General features: G+C 44.1%; 1 protein-coding gene across 2 annotated transcripts; it reads right to left on the bottom strand.

Annotated features, from left to right (window-relative positions):
• Nucleotides 1-190: 190 nt before the first annotated feature.
• On the bottom strand, nt 191-24,284 carry LOC101473124 (protein mono-ADP-ribosyltransferase PARP14). Of its 2 annotated transcripts, none has more exons than XM_076891297.1 (25): nt 24,022-24,284; nt 23,720-23,802; nt 21,747-21,774; nt 21,342-21,404; nt 19,966-20,139; nt 19,218-19,343; nt 17,820-17,993; nt 16,255-16,380; nt 14,309-14,410; nt 11,464-13,648; nt 10,862-11,056; nt 10,690-10,756; nt 9,689-9,925; nt 7,627-7,848; nt 5,814-5,919; nt 4,917-5,051; nt 4,285-4,347; nt 4,016-4,198; nt 3,178-3,381; nt 2,772-2,857; nt 1,977-2,212; nt 1,599-1,870; nt 1,320-1,465; nt 780-954; nt 191-679 (listed from the first exon to the last, which is right to left on the bottom strand). In XM_076891297.1, exons 1-25 carry the CDS (start codon nt 24,203-24,205, stop codon nt 399-401), a joined length of 5,853 nt encoding a protein of 1,950 aa, XP_076747412.1. In that variant the 5' UTR covers nt 24,206-24,284; the 3' UTR covers nt 191-398. The 2 variants fall into 2 exon arrangements, with proteins under 2 accessions (XP_076747412.1, XP_076747413.1); XM_076891298.1 differs by having other exon boundaries at nt 2,772-2,854.
• Nucleotides 24,285-26,237: the final 1,953 nt, after the last annotated feature.

The following is a 26,237-nucleotide window of genomic DNA, read 5'->3' as shown; positions in this document are numbered from 1 at the left end:
TGATCACTGTGGACATCCTCAGTCCTCTGATGAAGGGGAATGTCCTTCCATGACCAAAGCAGCATCTGAACTCATTATTATTAAATGTATCCAGTCAAAGCTCAAGTGACTAATTCAGAACAGGATCTGTAAACTCAAACATAACATTATCAACATGAAGCGTGTATGAAATAACCAACAAGAGACTCACTGATTGTTGTATTGTTACTTTAATGCTCCTTCAAACTGCATCTGATTAGATTTAAAGTACAAAGTGACACCTGCAGCAAGAAAAATGAAAGCAACAGCGCCCCCTTCAAAGACGTACAGTGTCTTATTTTATCTGACAGAGTTGATAGACTGAAGTTAAATTAAAACACCCGACTCCCAGACATGTTGCACAGTAGGAGCATGGCTCTTTATGTAAATGTGATGAGGTATTCTGGGTAGGCCTGGATATCATTGAAGACCACAAACATGGTTGGATAAGTAGCGTCATCTGTGACGCTGTCATACAGGTCTGAGGCACTCCCAGATTTGGGAGGAGGGGTGATCATGCCTTTTTGTCCTTGGGTGTAGTCTCCAACTAGAACTCTGGCCTGGTACATGCGCTTGTGTCCGCTGGTGTCGGGCGTGGCGTAGTTTCCTGCTGAATAGCAAGGGTCCGCAGCAAAGTAAGAGCCGTTGCCGTACATCGCAGCTGCAGACAGAGTGAACATATTAACTGAATAACTAATTCACTTAAACTAGTGTTAAAATATTCTACCCTTGTATGTGTGTACTGTGTGTGATGGCTTTACCATTTTTTCCTGCGTAGCTGCGGTTGAAGCCTTGTTTGTTGATCAGATGGATGGAGGTGTGAGTGGTGCCGTGAAACAGAAGCAGTTCATTGTTTGTGTGTTTATTCTTCACCTCCATTTGTTTCTTCATGATCTGGTAGTTCTGCCACAGTGACGGATTTTGGACTCGTTCGATCTGCCGACGTAATCCAAACACATCATGTTGGTGATTTTCGTCAAAGTACAATAACTGTCCTTCTTACCTCTGTGTCTGCTCTCTAATGATTGTTGACAAAGTATTTATAATTTATTCAACATTGAAATTCTGCTGGCTTGAAATGATCCGAGGTGGCAAAGTCAAGGCTTCAAACTGGGAATGGAAAACCAGTGGGTGATGTCACATGTTTAGGTCCAACACTACAGTTTATGCCAAACCAACTGAAGTTGAAGCTGAGACTTGGGAACTAATTTACTCTCCTTTTGTTTTCAATTATATAAAAAATATAGAATACTTCTGTGTACATCATACAGCCTGGTCCGTGTATTTATGACTGAACATACACTGATGATGTTGAGGTTGAGTCCGGTCTTCGTCAGTTCCTTCTTCACATCGTTGTATTCATTAGATGCTGGAGCCACAGCAAACAGCTTCAGCAGGTCGTCCTTCATGTCCTCCCAACATGAAGGCAAAGGCAGAGCGCTGGTACCTGCAGAACAAAAAGTAAAAACTCACCAGTGAAACTTTTCAAGCTTTTCTTGGTCCAATGCAAAACGTTGGACACATTGTTCTGTGTTCTTCCAGCAGGTTAAATGAGGACTACGTGCACATTACTGACTCACCTTTCTGGTCTTTTCGATGGAGCTCCACGTCATTACGTCCGTTTGCTGAAACTGCTTTTTCACGCGCTGGGTCGGCGGTGTACGCGTCATTGTTGATCTTGATCTTTGCTTTTTGTTTGGTCTTGAAAGCTTCCTCGAGGGTGAGGTTGGTGTTCATGTCAAAGGCCACCATTGACCCATTATGGTCCTTAAATTGCCATTCCACCTGCTCACTCATCTCCAAGGCCTTTTTCATCAAGGCCTCCACCCGCTCCACCTTACGGATGATGTCCCTGAAGGTCATCAAATAAAAATGTAAAGCAATACTTTAACATGTAACATGTTAAACCCAAGAATTATTACATGTCAATGGTTTATGTGGCTTTCCTGTTTTCTGACCTGATTGTAGACTCAGCAGCGTAGACATCCCTGGTCAGACCCTCCAGGTGGATCTCCGGGTCCTGGTCCTCTGCTCCTTTGTCCAGGCGGATGCTGACCGTCAGTTCTCTCTGCAGAGCCTTCAGCTTTTCCATGTCAGCCTGTGACAGCTGACTAATGCAGGGGTCAGAGATGGTTTTCTGTGCCTGCTCAGCCAGAATCAGGTCATTAATCCTTTTCTTGGCCTGACTCGCTGCCTGCAGCATCAGACAAATGTGTGTTAATGACAGAGATTTAAAGACAATCATTTTATTTTAATTCTACTGAGTGTACTGGAACTATATCCTCGTGAGCAACACGTATACAGACCAGCAGTTACTTCAACTCAGTGTCTCTGAATATAGTTTTGGTTGCTCAGTTAGAAGCAGAGATTTTTCCTTTGATCTATATTTACGATGGTAGTGAACCTCACTGTGATGAAAGACTTGATGAAGCTGAACTCTGAAGGAACTGTGGATTCATTCTCTAACAATGTTTTCTGAACTTTTGACCAAACAAGGAAATCTGTTTCTCTGCTGCTTTGTTATTTATGCTAAACTAGCCTCGAGCTCTGCATTACACATGTAGGAAGATCTGAGCTCAATATTAATAAAAGAAAGAGACAGTGTGTAATAATATATTTATGCCTGACTATTAAAGTAAAAAGACTATTTAAAGAAAGGGTTCGTCCTAAAATGCACTGACCTCTGTCTAGAAAGCAGACTTCCTGTAAAATAAATAAATAAGAATGGAAACATAACATGAATGAATTTGTACCTTGTGGTCATCGGCACACAGCTGAAACACTGCGGGCTTAAACTCCTCCCTCTCCAGGACTAAGTCAGCAGCGATTGGCTGCTCTGCTGCGAGCCCAAAAAACAAAGTTAGTCTAAAACAGCTCAAAAAAATGTTGTATTATAGCAAAGAGATCTGTGAATGTCACATAGAGTCCAATCTCCATAAAACAATGTGCGAAAAATCCACAAAAACACTATAATTAAAAAAAAACATATAAACAATATTTTAATTGAGAATAGTAAAATATAATATATTTAAGACACTATAGCAGTTTCTATTCTTAGATCTTCATCACTGACAGTGTTGTTCAAAGAAGAGCTGATGTAAAAAAGTGCATCAGCCTGAATGTGATTTATTGTTAACAGATTAAAAAACAATGTAATACCTTCAGTTTTGCTAACGACACTCTTCTCCTGCACCGTCTCTTCCTGTCTCTTCTTCATGCTCATGTGGAAATGTTTCAGCATGGCCGTCTGGAAGATCAGGATCTTCACACTCTGAACAAACCTCGGCTGTTTCCTCTTCACAAACTGCACCACTGCATCCACCATGGCCTCAGCCACCTCTGAAGGGCTGGCCCCTCCCTGACCTGATGGGCAGACAAGGACCAAGCAATGATGATGATGATGATGATGAAAGGACGACAGCTTGTTAGATTCAGAATATGAGTTTCATTTCAATACAGTGCCAAGAAAAAGAGCTGGACAAATGAAACACACTGACTGAAAAACAGAAATAAATCAGTTAGAACACGGAGCACCAACAGTCCACCTCAGAGTCGTTTGCACTGTTGGAAAAAGCACTAATGTGACTGAGATGAGCGAGCATGGAGGAGCAGCAGAGATGGAAACTACCTCGCAGCAGTGAATCCACCGGACAGTTAGCTGCTCTGATCACACATCGGTGTAATCTGACACACAGAGCTGTGTTTCAACTTTGTATTAAAGACATTTTAGTGGCACAAACTCAGGTTTGTGAGAGTGGTGTGAAGTAAGGATGCTGCGCATTGCTGCACAGTGAACCGAGTTGTGATGGAGGTGTAGCCTGTGGCTCTGCTGCAGGGGAGGGGTGGTGCAGGGAGGCTGGCAGGGCAACTGAGTCCACTTGACTAGTCGTGCTCTCACTATTTGCTGAGAGGGGAGAGAGCGCAGATGGCAACATCTGGAAAGCTGCTGTAAAGCCCGATACACTGGGACGCACAGCTGTGTGCATCATGTACAGACCTGTTCCCAGGGCTGGGAAGGCGACAGAGCTGAACTTGTTCTCCTCACAGACCTTCAGCACTGAGTAAACCGTGTTTTTAATGCTTGCAGGGTCGTTCTGGCCGACGACGTGGACGATGTTCCTGCTGGGCAGCTGCCCGGCTGATGTCAGGATCATTGCACGAGGCTGAGCCGTGGAAGTCACTGCAGGGAGGAAACATCATTATGAGAAGTGTGAAGCATAGTGAGTCTAAAAAGGAAGTGAAAAGGCTGGAGTTTCATATACACACCGAGCTGAGCGCACTCCTGCTCAACTGTTACTCCAGCACCGTCTAAGATCGCCTTGGACACTCCTGAGCAGCAATAAGAGGAGAGCAACAGGTGCAGTTAGTCAGATTTTGTTACACAGAAAAAACACGTTTCACAGTTACCTCTGTCTCGTTCTCTTTATATGTGCATATTTTAAAAATAATAATTCTCTACCCGCCCTGCAGGCGATTTTTGGTTTGTTCCTAGGACTGCGCTGTTCTGGAATCTGCTGGAGCCTCCAGCCCAGTGTGACGGGCACTGCCCTGAGTGCTCAAAGCACCAGACAGCAGAGGTGGACAAGCAGACGAAGACAGCTGTAGGAATGTAGCTACACCGAGTGACAGCACCATCAGGAAGAATGAGAAGCTGCAGAAGTACCAAGGGCTCAGAGAGGAGCTCGAGAAGATGTGGCGGGTGAAGGTGACGGTGGTCCCAGTGGTAAATGGAGCACTCGGTGCGGCGACTATCAACCTGGGCGAGTGGCTCCAGCAGATCCCAGGAACAACATCTCAGATCAGTCTTAGGAACGGCATAGATACTGCACAGCACCCTGAAGGAAGGTCCTACTCAGTGTCTTAACTGTTGTAGCCACAAATATAAAGTCAACACTCACCTGCTTTAAGGTTAAAGCTCTGATTGGAGGAATTGACAATGACATCACTGGCTTCCTTGGTAATGTCACCTGATGATGCCTCAAAGGTGAGTTGATCGATCTGCATCTGGTACACATCGAGGGTGGTGGACAAGACTGGGACAGAGAAATGTAGACGCACACACACACACACACACACGCACGCACGCACGCACGCACGCACACACACACGCACGCACGCACACACACACACACACACACACACACACGCACGCACGCACGCACGCACACACACACACACACACGCGCGCGCACACACACGCACGCACGCACGCACACACACGCACGCGCACACACACACACGCGCGCACACACACACGCACGCGCACACACACGCACACACACACACACACACACACGCACACACACACACACACACACGCACACACGCACACACACACACACACAGTTTAAAATCCACAGTTGACCAACTCTTCCATATAATTAAACAGGAACAGACAGAGCTGAAGGTCTGAACCCAGGACCTGTAAAGTTAATGTGCCAATGAGCAAAGCACGACGTCGCCTCTTACAGGTTCATTTCTAAAACTACACTAAAGGCATTAAAACAAGACCTTTTAATAACTGTCCACCCACCAACATTCACACAGAGTGTTTACTCTCTTCTGTCCAATGTGTTTAACATAAAGCTCAACAGCGACACCTGCTGGACAAACTAGGCTTGCATACATCTTTAACGAATATGAATTGTCACTGATAGTCACATCAGGCCACTTAGTGAAACTAAAACATCCTCAGTTTGTCCTGGCCAATCTCTGACCTGCTACATTACGACTAAATAACCTGTGAGCATCAGACTAAACAGGATTCTGCTCTTTGTAGCTCTGATGGTTCTTACCTGAGGAGTGCTGTGATTGGTCGACAGCCTGTTGAGCTGGTACCTCATGAAAACCACGTGCTTCATGTTGGACGTTCCTCTGAGCGGTGAACTCGCTGGTGAAACACTGATAATATATTTCATGTGTTACGTTCATGCTGGTGATTTTTTGTTTTCACAGCACTGATGAAGCTGCTGTAACTGCAGCTCAGTGCAGAGAAAAAATAATAATGTATTATTAATAATAATAATAATTGTAATAAAATGTAAAATGTAATAATTAATTATTACATTAATGTGATAATGTAGTCTGATTTAATCTTTGTTGTATTTGATTTTTCAGTTTTTATTGTCTTTTGTTGCTAAGTTTACATCATAGGTTTGTTCCTCCTGAAGCAGCATCAAATATATTCTCATACAGCTCTAATGAAATCAGCTGCTTGTATGCTTGACACTGCTGACAAAACATAATTCTGCTAATGTCATTACCTAAGAAATAAAAAGCATTGACTGCTTAATGGTGTACTTAAGAAAGTACAGCTGTCACGGAGCAGAAACAGGAGCTGGAAGCATGTAAATATAATAATAACGACTGCAGCCAAACAGAGCCTGACGAGCCCAGCTGTGAGTAAGCTGTTAAGACTCGACTGTACACCGTGTTCCTGTTTCCTCTGAAACAATAAGCTCCGTTGCAGCAGCCTTTCAACGCCTCTCTCTGTCTCTCGCTAGCAAACTTGACCCAGACAACAAAGTAAAGCTAGTTTTCAGCTACGAGCCGACACGAACCCGACGTATTAGCCAGAGGTCCCTTTGCTACGGTTCGGAGCCGCGGACCTGTTTTATATACGCACGGAATAGTTTTCTACACGAGATCGCTGCAAAAAGTGCAGCTTTACCTAATGTCCACCTACTGTTACTCATTATATTAAGATTTAAACATCTAGCTGGTGTTGGTGTGGAGAGTAACCTGCAGTAATAGTAATAAATCACACAGCAATAGTTCATTCATGTAGTTGTGATACCATATTAACCCTCCTGTTATGTTGCGGGTCAGATTGACCCAGAACAGTCACATGTCACATGTCATCTGCATCACTACAGAAAACGAAAAAAAATCTAAATTATAAAAGAAAATTGTAAAATAATCAGTGCCAGTGTGTCTGACACTTTTGGATGAGGAAACACGCCCCGGGTCAAATTAACCCAGGAGCATAATTGGTGTTCCAACATAACCAACATAACAGGAGGGTTAAGTAATCCAAAGTATTCAGAATACGTTACTCTCATTGAGTAACGTAACACAATACGTTACAAAATACATTGTTCGGCATGTATTCTGTAATCTGCAGAGGAATACATTTTAAAAGTAACCTTCCCAACACTGAGAGTACAGCACTTCAGAGTCACACTGCTGTAAATTTGACAAGCCGAACACATTCTGTACTGCACAGGAGACACTGCACGGGATTGATTGACAGACAATGGTCTACAGCCGATGAGGATGCAGAACACAATGCGCTGTAAAAAAACACAAAAAACAGGAAACATGCAAAATTGCACACAAAAAAAAATCCACGGGCGGCTTAAGGTGAAGCGCGTTATAGCGAGGGACCACTGTAGTGTGTATCACCACTCAGTGTGGTTTTTGCTACCTGTAGCCACAAGCAGCTTCGCTTGTTCCAGTTTGTGTGCTAAGCTAGGTGACGGTGTGACTGATCAGTGTCTGCCTGCACATTATGTGTCCATGTGTTTGTTGTGGGTTTGCTCGTCTCTAGTGCTCACTGTCAGAACATGATAAGCACTTAAACAGCTCCTATCAGAGTCACAAACTCACATCCACGGTTTGGCTGTCACTGGGGTGAACGACGATGACCACCTCTCTCAGACAGCGAGGGTTTCTGCTGCCGCTGTACGAGCGGATCTCTCTCAGCAGGAGTTTGGACACCAGGGCTCTGGGGAAGCTCAGGTGTCCTGTCCCGATTGCTGGGAAGGACAACGATGCCATCTGACGTTTCTCAGCCTCCACCAGACAGTATCTGATGATGGACGTTAACTCCTGACAAACAGAGATAAGACAAAGTGAAGCTGGACTTCAGTGACTGGGCAAGATACACAGTATGGTATGTGAACGACCAGGAACAAAAGTGGAGTTTTCAGTGGTGGTGAGGGGCACAGAGTTTCTCCTGATGCATCCCTCAGTGGATGAGTGCATGAATGATGGTAACAAAGCGTTTGGGGATAGAAAACAGTGATCGGATGAATGTGCGAGGCTTGTAGAAAGAAGAGTAGAGAGTAGAGAGGTGCTATGTTAGTATCAGAAGTTAGTATCTCACACATGCTGGGGCTTATAAGAATAACAGAGTTTAAGAAAAGAAAAGAGAATAGAAAAAAAGCCCCTCTGTTATCACAGCAAAATTTGTCCCAGGTCCAGCAACGTCAACAGCACCTGCACAACAGAGGGGCTAGACTCATTTTCCCTGGACATAAAGTGCTTGTATTACTCCCGTCTTCTAGCTCAAAATTACTTGCCAACTGGCAAGGAGCCTTTGTGGTCACACAGTAGGTGGGGGACGTAGACTATGAGGTGGTATGGTCAGACAGGGGAGGAACTTGCATATCACCTCAACCCCCTCAAAGCATGGAGAGAGGCTTCTCTGGTGAGCCTGGTGAAGAAGAGAGATGAGTTGGAGGTGTAAAATTCCACCATTCCCACCTCCTGGACTTGTTAGGCACTGCAAGTTTTTTTAAAAAAAAAACCCAACAAACCCTGGATTTAACCAAGGGCTGCTGGCAGATGCCCTTGTCTGCAGAGTCTAAGGAAAAACTGTCCTTCTCCACTCCGTACAGTTTGCACCAATTGGTTACACTTCTGTTCGGCTTGTTCGGAGCCCTGGCCTCACGCCTCATGGACCAGGTGCTGCTTATGCCTGCTGCCTACTTGGATGACGCTATCATTCAGAGTGACACCTGGGCAGAGCATGTGCAGCGGGTGGCCACAGTCCTGGAGTCCCTGAGCCAGGTGGGGCTCATGGCCAACCCAAAGAAGTGTGTGGTTTGAGGGAGAGAGGTAGAGTATATCGGGTACCACTTGGGAGGAGGACAGATGCGCCCCTTAGACGGACAAAACATCAGCCATTGCATCCTGCCCATGTCCCAAGACCAAAACAGAGGTTAAGTGGTTCTTGGAACTGGCCAGTTATTAAGACCGGCTTGTTCCAAACTTTGCAAACCTGACCAGCCCCTTGACCAAAATGGTGCCCCAGATCTGGTCCAGTGGATGGAGCAGATCAAGGCGGCTTTTGTGTGGTTTAAAAAGGTTCTTTGTGGGAGCCCCTGTCTCACACATGTAACTTCTACTTCCCTTTCGTTCTGTAGATGGATGTCTCAAACAGAGGGCTGGGGGCAGTTTTGTCACAGCAGGTAAGGCGGGTTGACTGCCCTGTAGTCTACATCAGTCGGAGGCTGTCGGAGAGGGAGGCCAGGTACAGCATGGTGGAGAAAGAGTGTCTGGCAATCCAGTGGGCAGTCAGCTCTCTTTGTTATTGCATCCTGGGACACTTATTCACCCGCTGCTCAGACCAAGCCCAGCTGCAATGGCTCCACCGCATGAAAGATGCCAACGCCCAGATAACCCAGTGGTATTTGTCCACAGTCATTTAAGTTCATGGTGGTCCAAAGGGGTGATAGGCTGGGAGAGGGTAGGGTGGTGCAGTGGGCTCAGGGGGCAGTGACCGGCAGGCTGACAGGGCAGCTGAGCCTAATAGACTATTCACGCTCTCCTTATTTCAGTGGCATCAGGACCCAGAGCTGATGTGTGTGCGACCAGCAGCTGGAAAGCTAAACTGTGTATCCTGGGTCCTTCATGTTTACAGTGTCCAACCTTTATTAGGCCTCACCTCCTCTGCCTGGCCGCCTCCTTTGTCCCAGAAAGGACAAACAGCGTGAAAGACTTTCTGGCACGTGAGGTTGTAGCCGTCAGTGACGACAACATCACCGTATCGCAGCGTGTTCCTTCTGGCTTCAGAGTAGATGGCGTCCTGCAGACTGCTTCCAGCTGCTGACAGGATGGCTTTGGACACAGCTCCCTGGTTCAGTTTCATGTCCTCTGAGATGGTGTTGACGATGACGTCAGTCTGTGGAACAAAAGTAAAATCACAAAAAGCTCGGTAAATGAAAGCCAGTTTTAAGTAAAAAATCAAAAATATCTCATTATTTTTGCATTAAAAAGGCCGAGACACTAAATGTCTGCAAACTACAGTATATAAAATACACAAACTGTACAGTCTTCCATAAAAATATTGCAGTATAAATTCTTAATTATGTGATCAGATTTGTATGTGCCTTCGTTGTTCCTGCTGATAAAGGTGTGTAGCTTTGTTCTTAATTAATATCTTATTTCTGTCTGATGGTTTTGCCCACCTGATATAGAAAGACCAGGAAATGTATCCAGGCATTTTGACATGTTAATCAAATTATAGTTAAATGAGCAAAGTTTGAGTCGTGTTTGAAACGTGACACCTTCACACTAGTCAATTAAGAACATAAAGCAGCTTTCAAATTGGAATCAGTGGATGTTTGAATGTGCTGTATTTACCAATGCACTAATGTACAAAAGTCTTTGATGAGCATTCCTTTGTAAACTCAGCATTCAAATGAATTTATGTAGTAAGCTCATTTGGCCCTGTGGTGAACACTGTTGTGGTGTTCAGCAGAACAGAAACTCCACAAAAACATGAAAAGACAGCGACAGATTGAAAAAATACTGCATAAACCAGAATTTACTTTTAATCCTGGTTTAAAGATGCATGTAAGCCAAATCTATCCCTTCATGTTGTAATTACATGACCATTTACAGAATCCTCTAAACTATGATCCAAATGACAGCACAGGTACTCACAGTCTGGTCCTGAATGCTTCCCTTACATAAAATGATCTTCAGCCCCTCAGCTGTGGTCTGCTCCAACCTGCATCCAATCAGATAACAGACTGATGATATCAAAGAGGCCTCATGGACATGAGGTCATCAAGAGTGTGATAAAACCAAAGAAATAGAAGGGGAACCACCTTACCCTCCATGCTCTCTATGGCTGATTTGTTGCTTGGGGCTCAGGCCTCCCCTGTTACCGTGATGATTTCCTCCCCTTCCACCTCCTCTTCCACCGCCTCTTCCACCACCTCTTCCTTCTTCTCGCTTTTCATTACACCAGCTGGCATCATGTGATTGGTTCTGACCTCTGCCTCTGCCTCGACCCCACTTATGTCCACTAGGAAGTAATGACAATTTTAAATACTTTCCAAATGACTCCAATTTGACTGAATACTTAAGCAGCCATTTAAAGTTAATAATAGCTGCTCAGCCATCTTTGTGGCTTAGGAAGCCATAAACCATAAATCTGACCAATAAATTGATATAATCTTTCTCAACTAGCTCAGCATCAACAAGGTTTACTGAAAAGATTTAAAGAAATAGTTTTATTTTGGGGGATTGTGGATATAGATTACCTCCATGCTGTCAGGTATACAGAAGTGCTTATACAGTTATACAACAGACAAAATCCAAATAAGGACGTTACATGGAGCTGGATATTGGTACCTGTGATCATGAGCTTGATGAGTATCAATGTTAAGATGTTTACAGTAAAAGTTCATTATTAAAAAACTTTAACATTACCCTGAAGCTCCTGTTCGTTTCCCGCCTGCTTGCTGTGGGATGGTCATGGTAGGTCCGAGGTCAGAGAACTCCTTGCTCACAGCTGTGGCCATTACTCTGACGGTCGTATCGTTGTTGTCCACCAGGTGAATCTCAGTTAATGATCTCAGACCTTGTGGGCTGTCACAGTACTCCCGAACTGCCTGGGCTATGGTCTCAGCACAGAGGTCAACAGGGAAACCAAAGATGCCCGAGCTGATCGCTGGCAGTGCAATGCTGGAGCAGTTGACCATCTCTGCTTGTGTCAGACTTTCTCTAACTGCAGTCTTCAGGCGTGACACTGCTGTCTTCCTGTCAAAGTCAGAGAATCGTGGACCAACTGCATGGACAACATGTTTGCAAGGCAGGTTATATGCATCTGTTATGATGGCGTCACCAGGACGTAGACGTCCATTTTTAGCGACGTAGTCGCTGCTTTCTCTCTGCAGCTGTGGTCCTGCAGCCTTTAGCAGTGCCAAAGCCAGGCCACCAATGTGGTCTAAGTCCTCATTAGCTGCATTGACCACAGCGTCCACACCAAAGCTGCAGATGTCCACCTTACTGACAGAAATCAGTACTCCACTGTTGGTCTGCACTTTACAATAACAAAGCTTAGTTTCTTCTTCATAATTCTCTGCTTCTTCTTCTTCTTCATCAATCTCTGGACGAAGGAAGACCGCACATCTTAAGTCATTCATTAATGTAGACAGGAAAATGCTTCCTTGGTTTTGGAAGTATTTCTTTGCTCCTGGCTTGTCCACAGTTAAGGTGTCAGTGAAGAGAGCACTGGCCAGTTCCCTAAAGCAGGATTTGGCTTTCTGGACATGAAGACGAGCACCAAGGATGCTGATGCCCTGCTTCTGTACATAAAACCTTACTGATACATGATTATCTTTAACAATACTGGAACACTCCTTTGATTTTTTCCTTTTAATGAACGAAACAACAGCACAGGATTCAACATGAAGGATTTCTTGGACTTGTGAATTGCTTGCAATAAACTCCTTCAGACTCTGGCTGACCTCTTTCACTGGATTCACAAAACCCGCCACTGTTATTTTGTTTCTTCTTTCTGGATGCATCTCAATGGCAACCGTTTTTTTCTTGGATAGGTTGTAGGTATCCAGCAGCTTTTGCTTCAGGTGGCCCCAGGTGGGAAGTTTTAGAACTCTTTGGTCTTCCACTTCTACAATCTGATGAGCCAAAGCAGTCTTCATCTTACTTTCTGCATCAACAAGGGCTCTGTCAGAACTCCCCAACAGGAGAAGCCATTTGCTTTCAATGGTGTAGACTGCACTGATGCCTTGAGATGTGAACAGATCCTGGGACAAGTCCATGGGATCTAATGTTCTGAGAAAGTCTAGAAGACATGGGGGGACATTCTGTTGTTTCTTACTTATATTCATTATCTTCTCAGAGATCCATGACTTGGTCTTGTAGAACTCTGCAGTGAGTCCTGTAATGGTTAATTTCTGAGTGCCTTCATCATAAGAGAGTTTCATCTCAGGAGAAATGTCCAGAGCAGCTTTGTGGAGCCCTTCCTGCTTCAGGATGTAGAACCATGCAGGGGGCAAAATCACTTCCTCAGAGATGCTGTTTGTCTGTCGTTCAATGTGACTCATGGCTTTCAGAAGAATCTTCTCCACAGGAGCCCTGATTCGTTTTATATCATCAGCTCGGCCAGCAACAGTCAGAATCCCTTTGGATGTATCCAGCACCAGGATGGCATCTTCCTTCACAACTGAACGGACATCTTTCTCTGCAGCTCTCCATCCAAGTGCATTTACGTGACATATGAATGCTGTGTACTGAGACATCAGGCGACGGAAGGCCTCTTGGGCCTTATTCATCCAGTTTTCTACATGTTCTGCTGTCAGATCTTGCTGCCTCAAAAACTCCGGCACAGGGCTGAGTTTCACGTCGGGGCCATTCAAATCCACTCTGCAGAAATGTGGACGCATCTGATCATTGATGTGTTCTGATAGTTTCTTCTCCACAAGGAATTTCCAGATAACGTGGTGAACACGCTCTGTGAAGGGCTCGGGCATCTTCCATGTTGGGCGTTCTTTGCTGTACAAGGCGGTTCCCAGTGACTCATAGTATGGATATACCTTCACTGTGATAGACTTCAACTCAAGGTCTTTTTTAACGCAAATCTTTTCCACAACTGCAGCAAACAAGAAGCAGAGAAGCAAAGGTTAGATAAGTGGTTACTCTGCGGTTCTGAACCTTCTTTATCTGACAAATATCATTTTTCTACAACACTTTTCATCTTCAAATTACTTCAGTTAAACACATTTCAGATTGGATCTAGACTTTTTACAGTTTCTCAGTCACTGTTAGCTAACCGTTTCAGTCATTTGTACACTACTTCTAAGTACAACAGGCATTAATCTAAAGCATTTTTTATTTTATTTTATTAACTTTAGTAATAACTGATTTCTTTGCCTCTAAGTTCAGGTTCACTTTAAAAAACTGGAAAAGCTGACCTAATATTTCCTATGTGAAGCTAGCTGCCTCAGACGTACCTCGTCCTTGGGAATGAAAGCACTATATAACCAAAGTACAGGAGTGATGTGTTCTAACGTTTGGGTTTGTTTTTTGTTGTTTTCATCTCGGCTGCTAGCTCCAGTAAGGACAACTATTAGTCGGACAGAATCCATTCTGAAAGCTTAAACACTAAAATGTTTCCAAAGTTTGCTGAACTAGTTTCTGTTTAAAGACGTGAAAGAACTTGGTGGGCAAAGCCCTCACATTAATCACCACTACTACAGCAAGCTGGTGCCTGCATACGTTCAGCATAGGTTTACATCAACAACAAAAAGACCTTTAGGATCACTGAAAGTGATGATGGCAGCCTTTTCTTTTGGGATCATGATGATGTTTTTGGGATGAGTCCAAGTCTTCTCAAAATACAACTCCAGTATGTCTAGAAAAAAGCCAGAAATGCACAGCTTTACAGATGCATGAAGGTTAAATTACTTTCAAAGTTCGTTATCTGGTTATTTTAGCAGAAATGTTTTTGGCATTAAAAATCTGAGTACTTCTATTTTTTCATTGTCAGTATAATGAAAAATGTCTATAGCCTCTGCATCGGCTTCGGCTGTGCCGGGTCCGGCCTCTGTTTCCGCTTCAGCCTCGCCTGGTCCAGCGTCAGTGTCAGCCTCTGCCAGTCCACCGCCGTCCGACCCAGCTCGGCCTGAACCACCTCGCCTTTGCCGGCCACTTTCCAGGCCTTTGGTTGGACGTCTTCGCCATTAGAACGAGGTCTTCGCCGTTAGAACGAGGTCGTCGTCACTGCCGGCTTCCGGACCTGTTCTGTTGCTGCCACTGCCTTCTGCGTGGCCGGCCCCCGGACCTGCTTTGTTGCCACCACTGCCTTCTGCGTGGCCGGCCTCCTGATTTGTTTTGCCTGCGTTGCCGCCACTGCCTTCCACGTGGCCGGCTTCCGGACCTGCTTTGTTGCCACCACTGCCTTCCGCGTGGCCGGCCTCCTGATGTGTCTCGTCTGCGTCGCTGCCATTGCGGTCCACACAGCCGGCCCCCTGAACTGATTGGCCCCGTGCTGTCTACCTTCGGGTCGACCCCCTGAACTTTCTTGTGGACTCGTGATGGATCTAGTTTTGTGTTGACCTGTTTTCTTGTTTATGGACTGATGGAATCATGCTCCTTGTTTTCTGTTTTGTTTCCGTCCCTCCATCCTGGACCCCCTCCGCCCACTCTGGCCTGGTGCTCTAGTTCGTTATTCTGTTTTTTGTTTAGGGCTGTCAGGAGCCAGCCCTTGGAGGTGGGGTACTGTCACGGTTCTGGGTCAGTTTTGACCCAGTATTTCGAGTTTCTCGTGTCTTGGTTTAATTTTGTATTTTGGATTGCATTTTGATTCTTTTACATCGTTGACCATTATGAGAATTATAGGTTTCTGTTTATTCGTTTTACTGCTCCCCTGTCTCGTTAGTCCAATTTCTCCCAGCTGTGTCTCCCTCCTGTTTTCCATTCCCTGATTACGTCCCTGTGTATATTAGCCCTGTGTTTTCCCGTGCTCGGTGTTGCGTCGTACCCTCAGATCCAGCCTTTGTGGTCCTGTTTGGGTTCTTGGTTTGGTTTCTGTTTTTGTGTTGGTGCCAGCAATAAAAGCTGAAGTTTTCAGTTACATTCCGTCTCAGAGTCCTGCATCTGGATCCTCATCTCCGCCTGCCCGCACACAGAGCCTTGACATTGTCCTTATTGTTCCGAAAGGTTAGAAAGAAATTTAGGGTTGAATCGATTTAACAGCCATGTGGTAGCAATGGCAAAGCCCAGCTCAGCTCCAGGGAGACCCCTTAAAGCACTCAGCACCATTTGGATTTGGGTCAGCAGGGGGCAAAAAGTGTGGAAGCTACACTGTACACAGCTATAATGATGAATGAGCTCATTCATGCACTGAGTTCATTTCCTGTATTGAGGAGAAGATAATTATTTTTATATTTAGCTTGTGTATTATCTGTATAAGTAACTATGCCTCTTGTTGTATTGATTAGCTCCTTTCTAGATTTCATGTGTTGATTTCAGGTGAAATTGGAAGCGAGAAAAGTTCAAACTGTCCCAACAAATAAAGCCACTGTAAAATGCTAACCTAAAATCGAATATAACATAACAGCTATATTGAGCAGTAGGCTCATGTTCTGGTAAACTTTTTTCAACCAGAGGAGTCGACCCCTGCTGTTTATTAAAAATAATGTATTAATTATCCAAAGGTTTCTATATACAGTCTATGGTTTTTAGGAGCACATGTACCTTTGACCACAGTCGGAGGAAGACTCTCCACTCGGATGTTCGTTGCTGCCTCCAGAGGCCGAGCGGTCAGTCCATGCTTCTTCATCTTTGTGCTTGTCTGGCTTACAGAGAGGAATCTCTCCACATCTGCAAAATAATCCAGATTAATCCTTTCAGACTGAAACAGGGTGAGAGAGAAATGCTGGGCTACAACATATTATCTAGAAATGTTCTTATGAATGAATGAAGGCTTCCTCTTTATTTTTTAAATGTAGAGTCAATAAAGATTTATTTTCTATATTTAACAATCCTGCTTTATTGGAGACAGATCTGCTGTCATTTTATGCTGTTTGTGTTCTTTCTAATGGACCCTGTTTCAAATTTGAATCAAGGATTAGGAGAGTTAATATTTTCACTAGTTGTGGTCAAAGGAAACAATATTCATTCAGGTTCTTGATTATGCTCAATGCTGTGATCTTAATTTGTATCCAGACGACATTATGTTGTATGTAAAGCAACGAAGACGTTGGGATCAGTGGCAGCAAACAGAATGGTGATAAAGGAGAGCAGTGATAGGTTCCTCTGCTCAAAGAGTCTGTAGAGGTATTTGGATCTTTTCATTCTTTTACTTTACTGATACCAATTTATTTATGATTACTGATATCAAAGTAAAAATTGTTTAACATGTGCTTCACTTGTTTGTGTATGATGTAAAGTCAAGCAGGTTATCCTCACTGCAGGGCCGCTGAGCGTGACCGAGATCAGGCCCCGTCTGATCCTAAAGACCTCATAGTGCCATATGACCCCAATAGATCGCCAGTTATCTACTTTTTGTTTCTATTACAAATGTTCTTAAAATAGCACGATTTAAATCCAGCATCAAGCTTTATCTTTCTGAATCCTGAGACAGACACTATCTCTACTTTCAAGATTAGGCTTCAAACTTTCCTTTTTGCTAAAGCATATAGTTAGGGCTGGACCAGGTGACCCTGAATCCTCCCTTAGTTATGCTGCAATAGACGTAGGCTGCCGGGGGATTCCCATGATGCACTGGGTGTTTCTTCTTCACTCACTGTGTGTTAACAGACCTCTCTGCATTGAATCATATCTGTTATTAACCTCTGTCTCTCTTCCACAGCATGTCTTTATCCTGTCTTCCTTCTCTCACCCCAACCAATCACAGCAGATGGCCCCGCCCCTCCCTGAGCCTGGTTCTGCTGGAGGTTTCTTCCTGTTAAAAGGGAATTTTTCCTTCCCACTGTCGCCAAAGTGCTTGCCGATAGGTGGCTATCGGATTCTTGAGTTTCCTCTGCATTATTGTTTTACAGTCTTAATGCTATATAAAGTAAATGGAATGCAATGTTTGTGTAGTTTAAAGTAATATTTATATGAAAATGATTCATTATTCAAATCATATCACGTGGTTTGTGCTTCTCTACACTTTTCCAGATCAGATATGTGATTTTTTATAAAGTCAGGTTTAAAATTAGACTCAAAGGTTAATCTAAAGGGGATTTTGGATGTTTGTCCTTGTACTGGCTCGTTGTGTTTATGTATGTGGAAACGTCCAGCTGTCTGCTTCCTACCTGCAGGGCTGCTGAAGGTGACCACAGCTTTGTTGGATTCCAGGATCCTCTCCATGCTGTAGCCGTTCTCATCCAACCTGCAGATGTTCTCCACCAGCATGGAGAGCAGATCTGTGGACATGTTGTCTGTGACGTTTTCCAAAACCACTGCACAGCTCTGAGACGACTCTGAGTCTGAGAGAAACACACAAACCTGATCAAAGAAAGTGTCTGTGAGCAGTGAGGGAAGGAGGCTTTTGTTCACCTGTTGTTCCTAAAACTTTACTGTCAGCAGCATTTCTTTTCTGTAAAGTGCAGGGCCTCCTCCAGGGTGAGGGCGGCAGATTCTGGGCTGTTTGCTTGAACTAGCAGCAGAGTTTTAGTGCTATTTGATTAAGTAACAGTCAACATCAGTCAGCACACACCCACGTTTGAGTTATTTGTTTCTCAACACAGTAGGAAGTTTATTCAGCTATAACTGAGAAAAAGTGATCAAATGACAGAATTATGACACTTATTGTTTTGTTTGTGCAGCTGCTTTTATAAGTGTTATAATTCTATTTTGCAGCTATTCATCCAGCGCTGGGCCCTGACCCGCCGTCCGACTCGGCCTCGGAGGTAAGTGTACGAGGGCGTTTGGATCGAAGGGTCTAAACACAGTTTGTTATCAGGGGAGAGATTATTTGTTATGTTCAGCTCCACCCTTGAGACCGCAGCTGGCGCCGAAATGGTAGCCGCATGAAATAACGGTGGTGTTCTTTCTTTAGTGCGAACCGCTGCATGTCAATTTTACAGTCATCTAATGTCCATCACTGGTGTCTCACCGTTCCCGCTGGAGAGCCGTGAGCCTCTCCACGATGTTATCCAGCTACACCGAGAAGTTATCCAGTTTGCTCACAGAGCACGAGTGCAGCCGTCAGCCTCTCCAAGATGTTGTCAGATGTTGTCAGAGTCTCAGTACTGACAGCAGCCGCAAGCTTCTCCAATATGTCCTCCGTGCTGCGTCTAATGAGCCCATTCTGAGAAGCCACGGCTCGCTCCATCGTTCCAATCAACACAGCGGGCAGCCTTGTGGGGATCTGAACAGCCGTTTCTGCTTACTTTATTCTTCGATAACCCAGGGCCAAGCCAGCGCTGATCAGTTATCATGGTTCCGAAAAGATAGACGTCTTCAATCGGCTCTCCTGAACCCAGGCTTCTTGTCGAGAAGAGGGTGTAAAATCCATAATTCCTCTTTTAGGTTTTAGAGAACAGACTGTGAGACTCTTCCAGGGCAAAGGGAGAGAAGTAGACAAGACTAGACAGAGACATGAGAAAGCCAAGCAGGAAAGATAAGGGAGGGGAGGGGGAGAAAGTGCGACCGCCTTCGTCAAGAGCCAAAAGAGAATAAGTGCAGCATGTACTGCTTTCTGTGTGTACCTTTGACCACAGGCGGAGGAAGACTCTCCACTCGGATGTTTGTTGCTACCTTTCGGGGCCGAGCGGTCAGTCCATGCTTCTTCATCTTTGTGCTGGTCTGACTTACAGACAGGAATCTCTCCACATCTGCAAAATAATCCAGGTTAATCCTTTCACACTGAAACAGGTGAGAGGGTGAGAGAGAAGAGCTGGATTACACAGTGTTATCTATATAATGATGTCAGGCTTTGTCCTTGTTTCAAATATAAAGGCAATCTTTGTTGGATCTACTTTATATATTTAATAATCCTCCGTTATTGCAGACAGATGTGTTAATATTTTGTGCTGTTAGTGTGTCGACTGTTGCAGGACCCACATGTGTACTCAGGCTGTCAGAGGTGAGCTTAAAGCGAGTCACTTATCGAAGGTTAAAAAGCTGTGGATGAACCGAACGAGCCTTTATCCTGGTTTCAATAGCTATGCTAACCTAAGCTGCTGGCTGCACTTAATTAATGGGCGCCTGGCCTTTAAAGTGGCGAGTGACCCAGCTGTCCTAGCTAATTACAGGCCAATCTCCAACTTCCTTTTCTCAAAAAAGTTCTTGAACCAGTGGAGTGTAAATCCAGAACCAAGTTTAAAATCCTTCATTATTTTAAATAAATAATAATTTTTTAATTATTATTTTATTTTGAATGTAAATTCTTCCTGTTAAAAGGGAGTTGTTCCTTCCCGCTGTCACCTAATCAGGTGGTAGCTGTCTGCTTCCTACCTGCAGGGCTGCTGAAGGTGACCACAGCTTTGTTGGATTCCAGGATCCTCTCCATGCTGTAGCTGTTCTCATCCAACCTGCAGATGTTCTCCACCAGCATGGAGAGCAGATCTGTGGACATGTTGTCTGTGACGTTTTCCAAAACCACTGCACAGCTCTGAGACGACTCTGAGTCTGAGAGAAACACACAAACCTGATCAAAGAAAGTGTCTGTGAGCAGTGAGGGAAGGAGGCTTTTGTTCACCTGTTGTTCCTAAAACTTTACTTTACTGACATTTCTCTTTCTTTACTTGAAGCACCGTCAAGGGGCAAAATCAAAATACTTTATCCAAAATAAAATCAGTGAAGAAAAATGGCTCCAAAATCACTGGACTAAGAAGAAGAACCACATATGTTTTGATTTATTTGTTTAGTTGAGACGAACGCTGGTGTGTGCCCTTAACACTAGTAAGTATTTATTTATAATAGTTTATGAAGGAAAAACTGTTGTTCTTGAATTTCACCTCACAGAATGAAGCTCTTCTCACACATGCACTGCAGGCGTGAACTTTCATGATTGATGTGAATATACGATCAAATAAATCTGAAAGGTTTTAAACTGCAGGTTTCCGTGTGTGATGACGAGCTGTCACAGTCCAGTGTGGATCAGGGTGGATGTTGTGGATGCAGAAAACACACAGCATCATTATTTAAAGAAAGCTTCTCCCATTGTGTCGAATGAACTCAGTTTTCCTCTCTGACAGGAGGATGGAGGTCCCGTCCATCTGCAGCTCGCTTCATCACTGAGGTCTAAGACCTGACAGACGGCAGTGTTACCCGCCTCTCTGTCTCTGTGCGTTACATGAACAGATGTTTTCCTCTGGCTGTTTCATCCACACAAAACCCCTTTAATTAGTACAGCGAACACTGGAACACTCCACAGTTATATTTTGTCCGTCCACTCACAGCAGTCCAAAGAAAATCAATGATGAGACCATTTAATGTCAGACACTGTGTGACTCTGTAAGTTCATGTCAAAGTTCACTGCTGTGGAAATGTGAAAGAAGCATGACTGCAGAGTAACTCAGTGGAATTCATTTTAAGTTTCACATTTTAACATATTTTTCATATTTCTCATTAACAAAAAATAGCTGGACTATGATAAATATATATTTATATAAAATATATATAAGCGTCAATTTTCATCAAGAAAAACAAAACAGTGCGATTTTAAACTGGTTACATTTTCCCACAAATTCTTTTGAAATTGTTTGTGTCAAACAATTAAATGTCGATGTATCAAATGCCAAGTTAATGCAACTTTGTATAAAGTATAAATACAAACTTCCTGTAGTTTTGTTCTCTGTTCTCTTTATTCTTCATCACTTTGTTTTTACCCTCTTTGCTGGCAGCAGCAGCTCCAGGTTCAGCCTGAGGCGTCTCTGAGTCTGACGATGAGTCTGACATGAACACAGTGAAACACAGAGAGGTCAGAGCACTAAGATCTGATATATGGTTATTAAAAATAAGCCCACGTGGAACTTCTTATATTTTACTGGTTTAAATTGATTTGAGTCTTTTACTCCAGACGAGCGGGAATCATCATTTAACCAGGAACATATTTGGATTCATCTGAGATTAAAATCACCAGAGAGCAATCTGACCTGAATGTGCTTCAGCTTGAATAAAGTCTGGTAAAATATTCCTTCATTGCCACAAACACACACTTATTTCACATGAAGAAGATGCTGAAACAAATGAACAGAATTCAGTGATGATAGAAACCGAGGAGGAGGATTTACCTGAGACACGGTCGCTGCTTGTTGGGCTCTGAGAACAAAAAAAAAAGGTTTAAAGCAACAGAAGAAAAAAAAGAGGAAAATGTGTCGACAGTTACGTTTAAAAGAACATTCAAACTGACGGGGTTTTTCAGTTTTGCACTTTGGAAAAATATTTATAGCAAAAGCAACTTCATTACGAGGTTAATATGTATAAATACATGAATATGATACAAATATGTAATATTACATATCTGCAAATATTACAAAAATATCTTTCTTATACTTTAACTTTCAAATAAATTTGAGTTTTATACCAATGTTATTACACTTTTTCTGTTGCTGCAAACAAACTGAACTTCGGTTCAGTTCAGTGTTATAACATTAATATGGCATCAGTGCTCTTCATAGTACGGCAAAGACCTACAGACACAACTGACTCAATCATATGAACCCCTCTGAGGAGGCCTGGTTATTACAGAGCTTGTATGTGAGGAGCAGGTGTTTCAATTCTGAATCTAACAGGGAGCCGATATTCATGAACGGCCAGCAGAGTTCAGCCTCACTGAACTGAAGCACTTTTCTTTCTGTGTTTGGAGAACAAAAGATGAGTAAAGGAAGTTTATGACAAATGTCTGCAAACTTGGATAACGGGTAAGACACTGGAAACTGGATTTGAACAGGCACTGGCGTCTTAGCGCTGCCAGCAGGGTGAGGGGAGCTGAAAACTAACAGGCAGGAAGAAGTACTAAGAACAGGGCGGAGTCACCAGCACCACGCCAAGTCTGTGTCAGGAACGTAAAATCCAGTTCGTTGAAAGCAAAGAGTTCCTTCAGCAGAAAAGTCTTGTTTGTTAGTGATGCAGCATTACTGAGAGCCAAACAATCACCCTCCTTGTCCTCCTTTGTCAGAGCATCTGTCTTCCCACTCCGTCTCCCAGTTTAGGTCTTCTGGAACTTGATACTTCCCTGTTATCATTCTGCGCTCCTTGTTTAGCCTTTTGGAGTATCAACGATCAGCCTAAAGGATCACTTCCTTTTTCTCAATTCATTCCTACCTGCCTGTGTCATCCTGTATTTGGGTCCTCGTCTCCACTACTCTACACAGCACTGATGAGTTAGGTAGGCCTGGACGAACAGACAGGCTGGTTCCACACAAGCTCCAGCAATCGCACCGCCATAAAATACACCCAAATCATCAGGAAAGGTAGAAGGCTTGAGGTTATCCAGATCGCGCTCTAAGTTTTGTGGGTGATCAGATATCAAAGAGAGCATAGATATCATACACCAGAAGAGCAGAAACACCGTGGCAACAAGCACTGAATAAACATTGATCCAAGCAGGCCTGGCAGACGGCGAGCTGCACTCGCCGCCGCCATCACGACCTGCAACGACCTGTTCAGCCTCAGTGGTTCTCACCTCCTTCGTTTAGAGACTGCATGTTGTGTTTACTTGTGTCGTCTTTGTTACATTTGTTTGCTGATCTGAAACATTTAAGTGTGACAAAAGTGTGACATCAGGAAGAGGATGAACACTTTCTGTCCTCATGGGTGATTTCACTGCCTGACAAACCTGAAGACCATGTGACATCAGGTTGGTTATTGTTGGCACGATTACAGTGCACGGGCAAACATATGAAAATATCAGCTCAAAGTCCAACCTGCTTCTGCTGCTTCACACACCCAGGGACTGATTTATAACCACGAGGAAAACCTGCCACGCAGGCTGGAGTCACCCTGGTCATAACAGCATGTTTATGATTCAAACACTGAGGAGACATGTCAGACTGTTGGTTCATACGTCACAGTTATTCACAGTTTTCTGTTTTTAAAGAACTAACTGTGATATTTGTATAAAGGGAGGCGCTCAGTGATTAGTCATAAAAACCTAAAGGTGCTTGGTCCAAAGAGCTGAACCCAGAGCAGTGACAGTGAGCAGCAAACAGGAAGCTCTGAGTGATGAAAAACATCCACATGAAACATCTAAAACTGGACTTACTGCTTCTGAGCTCAGCCGCAACTGGATGGTTTTACTGTCCAGGATGATCTCATGATTCTTCCTCGCGAGGACTCGCTCTCTCACTGACATCACAGCACACACACACACACACACACACACACACACACACACACACACACAGTTTTATGATCAGCTGTTTGAATTACGTGTTTCATTCTGTGTCACAGTGAGACTCTCAGACCTGTTTGTTCCATCATTACACTCGCAGGTCTCCGTCTGTCGGTGTTTTTAATTATTAAATGATTTATTTTACTATCTGAACCACGATGAAGCGCACTCACCCTCCGGTGAGCTGAAGTAAACGGCCGCCCTCGGGGCTCCTTCCTCCGCCTCCACCCGGCAGTCTCCTCCGCTCGACTTCTTCTTGCTCTGGAAGTAAATGTGCAGTTTGTTCTTCAGGGCTTTGGTCTGAGCCGGAGTCCAGTCCCCCTCCACGGTCACAGGCGGACACTCGGATCCCTCCATCTTGCTTCACACACACACACACACACACTGTTACACACTGACACACACAAACACTGACCGCCGAACGAGACTTCAGGCTAAACTTTACTTTCACTTTCGTTTCGTCACAAACGTCCAGAAAACTGAAACCGCGCCTCACAGGTTACTCACAGGTCACAAGGTCTGGTTACGTGTTACTTGTATCTAATGACACTTTTACTGGTTTATTGGTTTGCGATATTTTCTGGCACTCGACTGATTTGAGTTAAAGAAGTTCGTGTTTTTAATGCTGCTGCCTTGATTTGTTACAGGTAGGCACACATTTTAAATAAATGAATAAATGATGGATTTATCGTTTTTATTTTGCCGGGTACTGTGTAGATCAGGTGGGTGTTTTCATATCTATAGCCGGTTTCCTCTACTGCGGTCAAGTGAGCCCTCACTTACGAAGTCACAGTCAAGCTAGCCGCTCCGCCAGCCGCACCGAAAATGTACTGCGGTAAAGTGAGCCGTCATTTGTGAGCCGCGGTCAAGCCAGCCGCCTCCTATCCGCCGCATAAATTTCCTTGCGCTTTTACACCAGTCTTTACGGTAGCGCCTTTTCGCTTTATGTGCCGATTGAAAGCCTATACCCGCGCACACGTGCACGCGCGCGCACAAATTACAATGTAACGGCCCGATACAGTCAATACAATTATGGAAATGTCAGAAATTCATTAAAAATCATCCTGAGTAGTTGATGTACAACTTTCAACACATCCCCCCTCTGGGACACCTACTGTACCTGTGTGCCAAGTTTCATCCAGATTTACTGTAGAATTCCTCAGAAATTAAAGGGTACTTTATTCAATTCAATACAGTCAATACAATAGAATTATGTCAATTTTCAAAAATTCATGAAAAATCATCCTGAGTAGTTGATGTACAACTTTCAACACATCCCCCCTCTGGGACACCTACTGTACCTGTGTGCCAGGTTTCAGCCAGATTTACTGTAGAATTCCTCAGAAATTAATGGAAACTTATATTCAATTCAATACAGTCAATACAATAGAATTATGTCAATTTTCAAAAATTCATTAAAAATCATCCTGAGTAGTTGAGGTCCAACTTTCAACACATCCCTCCTCCGGGAAACCTGCTGTACGTCTGGGCCAAGTTTCAGCCAGATTTACTGTAATATTCTTCAGAAATTGCAGGGAACTTATTTTCAGTGCAAGAAAGGCTGAAAGACGACCACCACTGAACAAGATACACAAGCTGAAACGTCAAGACTGGGCCAAGAAATATCTCAAGACTGGTTTTTCTAAGGTTTTATGGACTGATGAAATGAGAGTGAGTCTTGATGGGCCAGATGGATGGGCCCGTGGCTGGATTGGTAAAGGGCAGAGAGCTCCAGTCCCACTCAGACGCCAGCAAGGTGGAGGTGGAGTACTGGTTTGGGCTGGTATCATTAAAGATGAGCTTGTGGGGCCTTTTCGGGTTGAGGATGGAGTCAAGCTCAACTCCCAGTCCTACTGCCAGTTTCTGGAAGACACCTTCTTCAAGCAGTGGTACAGGAAGAAGTCTGCATCCTTCAAGAAAAACATGATTTTCATGCAGGACAATGCTCCATCACACGCGTCCAAGTACTCCACAGCGTGGCTGGCAAGAAAGGGTATAAAAGAAGAAAAACTAATGACATGGCCTCCTTGTTCACCTGATCTGAACCCCATTGAGAACCTGTGGTCCATCATCAAATGTGAGATTTACAAGGAGGGAAAACAGTACACCTCTCTGAACAGTGTCTGGGAGGCTGTGGTTGCTGCTGCACGCAATGTTGATGGTGAACAGATCAAAACACTGACAGAATCCATGGATGGCAGGCTTTTGAGTGTCCTTGCAAAGAAAGGTGGCTATATTGGTCGCTGATTTGTTTTTGCTTTGTTTTTGAATGTCGGCGAGGATTCCGCACGGCACTCCCCTCCATTCACCTCGCGAATCTCCGCTCTCTTCCAAACAAAGTCGACGAATTACTGCTCTTAAACCGGACTAACAAGGACTTTGCACGCTC

This window comes from Maylandia zebra, linkage group LG12 (assembly GCF_041146795.1).
Source record: "Maylandia zebra isolate NMK-2024a linkage group LG12, Mzebra_GT3a, whole genome shotgun sequence".
NCBI classification, from domain to species: domain Eukaryota; kingdom Metazoa; phylum Chordata; class Actinopteri; order Cichliformes; family Cichlidae; genus Maylandia; species Maylandia zebra.
The sequence above is the reverse complement of the archived record's forward strand: the minus strand, read 5'-3'. Positions and strand labels throughout refer to the sequence as shown.

What these genes read in the sequence shown, in the direction of transcription:
- LOC101473124 (XM_076891297.1), bottom strand. Translation starts at nt 24,205, where the DNA reads ATGGAGGGATCCGAGTGTCCGCCTGTGACCGTGGAGGGGGACTGGACT. An exon ending in CACCTTCAGCAGCCCTGCAG is followed by an intron (nt 19,344 to 19,965) that starts GTAGGAAGCAGA and finishes ATTATTTTGCAG; the next exon opens with ATGTGGAGAGATTCCTGTCT. An exon ending in GAGGCGGCCAGGCAGAGGAG is followed by an intron (nt 7,849 to 9,688) that starts GTGAGGCCTAAT and finishes TCTGTTTGTCAG; the next exon opens with GAGTTAACGTCCATCATCAG.